At 45.6% G+C, this 3090-nt stretch overlaps 1 protein-coding gene across 1 annotated transcript in view; it reads right to left on the bottom strand.

The window, feature by feature from the left end:
- Nucleotides 1–1938, bottom strand: part of LOC308669312 (LIM domain-binding protein 3-like) — a gene marked incomplete at its 5' end in the record, with an annotated part of 21530 nt that extends 19592 nt beyond the window's left edge. The window contains 3 exons of the mRNA XM_081329948.1: nucleotides 1–259; nucleotides 1257–1275; nucleotides 1867–1938. The exon at nucleotides 1–259 is cut by the window's left edge and continues 54 nt beyond it. Coding sequence (XP_081186074.1) covers nucleotides 1–259; nucleotides 1257–1275; nucleotides 1867–1938 — 350 coding nt within the window. The remainder of the gene's footprint in view (nucleotides 260–1256; nucleotides 1276–1866) is intronic.
- Nucleotides 1939–3090: the final 1152 nt, after the last annotated feature.

Raw genomic sequence — 3090 nt, 5'->3', positions numbered from 1 at the left:
CGTTCTGCTCGTTGGATTGTTCCCCGGGCGATAGCAGGAGCCTGGACGGACGCAGGAATCGAGGGAGGCGGGGCAGAAGACGGAGGCACTGGGGCACCCTTTGGAAGAACCTGTTTGGTGAGGGTGGTTGTTGTCTTCCCAGGAGCAAACTTTTGGGAGAAGGAGTCGTCCGTCACCCAGGGGGGACGGCTTGCAGGCTCAGCTTGGCTTGGAATATAGGTATGTGTAGACACCGATGGTGGGGCGGGGGCCGGAGCTGCTGTAAATGAGAAATTTGGCACTTAATAATCCTCATTTTCATTTCTGCAGACTGCAATATTTGTCAGGATGTTCTCCTTCACACCTGAGCAGCCTCAGATAATCTTAACTTGGCTTAGCCTGCTTTCGAAGTCTGATGCTGGAGTAGACCTGAGATATTGGGTAATCCTCTGTCTTTAGAGTCAAACAAATGGCAAGTAGTTTTGCTGCTAACCTTCGCTAATTTCAGCAGTTAATGTTGCCCTGAGATAGGGGTAGGCTATGCTGACTCAGGAATTCTGGGAGTTGAAGTCCATGAGTTATAAAAGACCCGAGGTTGCCTACCCCTGCCCTGAGAGAACGAGGTAGCACAGGTAGTCCTCAACTTACAACAGCTTGTTTAGTGACCATTCAAAGTTACAGTGGCACTGAAAAAAGTGACTTATGACGTTTTTCACACTTGCAGTATCCCCATGGTCATGTGGTCAATATTGAGAATCTGCGCAACTGATTTATATTTATGACGGTCGCCGTGTCCCGGGGTTCACCTGGTCCCCTTTTGCGACCGTCTGACAAGCAAAGTCAATGGGGATGCCCAATTCGTTAACAACCATGTTACTAATTTAACAGCTGCAGGGATTTACTTAACCATTGTGGCCAGAAAGGGCAAAACCCACTTAACAAATGTCTTAAAAGGTAAAGGTAAAGGTTCCCCCGCACATGCATGCTAGTCGTTTCCGACTCTAGGGGCCGGTGCTCATCTCCGTTTCAAAGCCGAAGAGCCAGCGCTTGTCCGAGGACGTCTCCGTGGTCATGTGGCCGGCATGACTAGACGCCAAAGGCGCACGGAACGCTGTTACCTTCCCACCGGAGTGGTCCCTATTTTTCTACTTGCATTTTTACGTGCTTTCGAACTGCTAGGTTGGCAGAAGCTGGGACGAGTAACAGGCTCTCACTCTGTCTTAACTTAGCAAAAAAAAAAAAAATGAGCTCAGTTATGATCATAAGTTGAGGATTACCTGTATCCAAAGAGATGGCCTAATGTAATGGGCAAGAGGAATAACCTCAAGGAACAGTAGGAAGAAATATAACAAAAGACAAGAGATAAAAGAAATCTGACTCTGGCCTCGAACTGAGAAAGCACCTCTGACTTGATTTTCCCTAGTTCTCATGAAGATAAAAATAATATTAGCATTAATATCTCTGGTTTCCAAAGGGACGCGGTGGCTGAGTGGGTTAGGACGCTGAGCTTGTCAATCAGAAGGTCGGCAGTTTGGCGGGTCGAATCCCGAGTGCCGCGTAACAGAGTGAGCGCCTGTTACTCGTCCCAGCTTCTGCCAACCTAGCAGTTCGAAAGCACGTAAAAATGCAAGTAGAAAAATAGGGACCACTCCGGTGGGAAGGTAACAGTGTTCCGTGCGCCTTTGGCGTCTAGTCATGCCGGCCACATGACCACGGAGACGTCCTCGGACAAGCGCTGGCTCTTCGGCTTGGAAACGGAGATGAGCACCGGCCCCTAGAGTCGGAAACGACTAGCACGCATGGGCGGGGCAACCTTTACCTTTACCTTTACCTATCTCTGGTTTCCTAATTTAATCTACCTTGAAAGGACTAACTCTCTTCCATTACCTGCTGGAAGTTGGGTATAACATAGCCCCTGAACATGGAGGCTCCCTTTGGCCGCTGGTTAAGTGGACCCATGTTTTATGAAAATGACTGATTTTTTTCCCCCTGGTGAAATGAAGTAAAGATCGCGTGGCAAATTCAGTCGTAAGCAGAAAGCTGGGCTCAAACATCAGCCCGCAGCTTTCAGGACTTCATCAGCTCCAAAAGACAGAGAATTTGCAAACTAATCCTGGACTGCGTGCTCTAGCTTTTAATAATAAATTTTGGAACCTAGTCTTTCTCTATTCTTCCTTCTGTTTTATGTTTAAAGGAAAACTTTCTTTTAATTTCCCGTTTAGCTTTCTTTCATTCCTTCCTACCGACTCCAGTGACTCATTCCACTCCCACCTTACCCCAAGGCCTCATTCCTTCGTACGAATATATTTTAAAAAATAATAAAATAAACCTTAAAAATCTATAAATGGAGGCCTTTCCTTGCTCCCAAGCTCCTGATGCCTTATATTAAGTCGCTCAAAAGTTTTTGGAGGCAAATATCTTCTTGTTTAACTCAGAACGCTAGCTTTAAATGTCCCAGTTGCTTTGGTATCTATATCTCAGTGAAAACTATATAGAAATAAATAATCTTGAGCATCTCAAGAAGAAAGAGATGTATATACCTGTACTTTCCTGGGCAAGTTGGTGAATTTCAGACAAGTAAAAAACAATGAACAACTAAGAGAATGCAGTATTTAAAAAAAAAGGAATATCCTACGTAACGGTTAAGTGAAGCTCATCCCACCATATCTGGATTCTGCTGTTTTATTCTGGTGAGGACTTCTGTAAAGCATGGAAAGGCTTAAGTCTTCTTCTGGGACACTGCCATAATGGAAGGAATGTACCACACGGACATCTGGCTTGGCCCTTCTGCTTGCTAGGAACAGAAAGAGCTTATTCTCAAGACACCGAGGGAATCATGGGGGTGAAAGCTAGAACGTCATGCCATCTGCTGACAATTTCGGGGAGCTGGCACCCCACAAATTAGGACTGTCCTTCTGATTTCTGAAGACGTGGTTTATCTCCAGAAAAAGGAAGGCACGGAGTTGTTTTCAGCAAGTGCTAAAGCAGGGTCCTTACTTCAGTGGCGGAATGCAGAATTTCCCCAACTGTGTTTATACATGAAAGCAGCTTGTTAGGTTAATGAGAAATGAATGGATGCCCGTGGCTGTTATTTTAAAAAAAAGCCCTGTT

Source organism: Vipera berus, assembly GCF_964194415.1.
Source record: "Vipera berus genome assembly, chromosome: 5".
Taxonomy (NCBI): domain Eukaryota; kingdom Metazoa; phylum Chordata; class Lepidosauria; order Squamata; family Viperidae; genus Vipera; species Vipera berus.
Note: the sequence above shows the minus strand (reverse complement) of the source record. Positions and strands in the feature narration are given on the sequence as shown.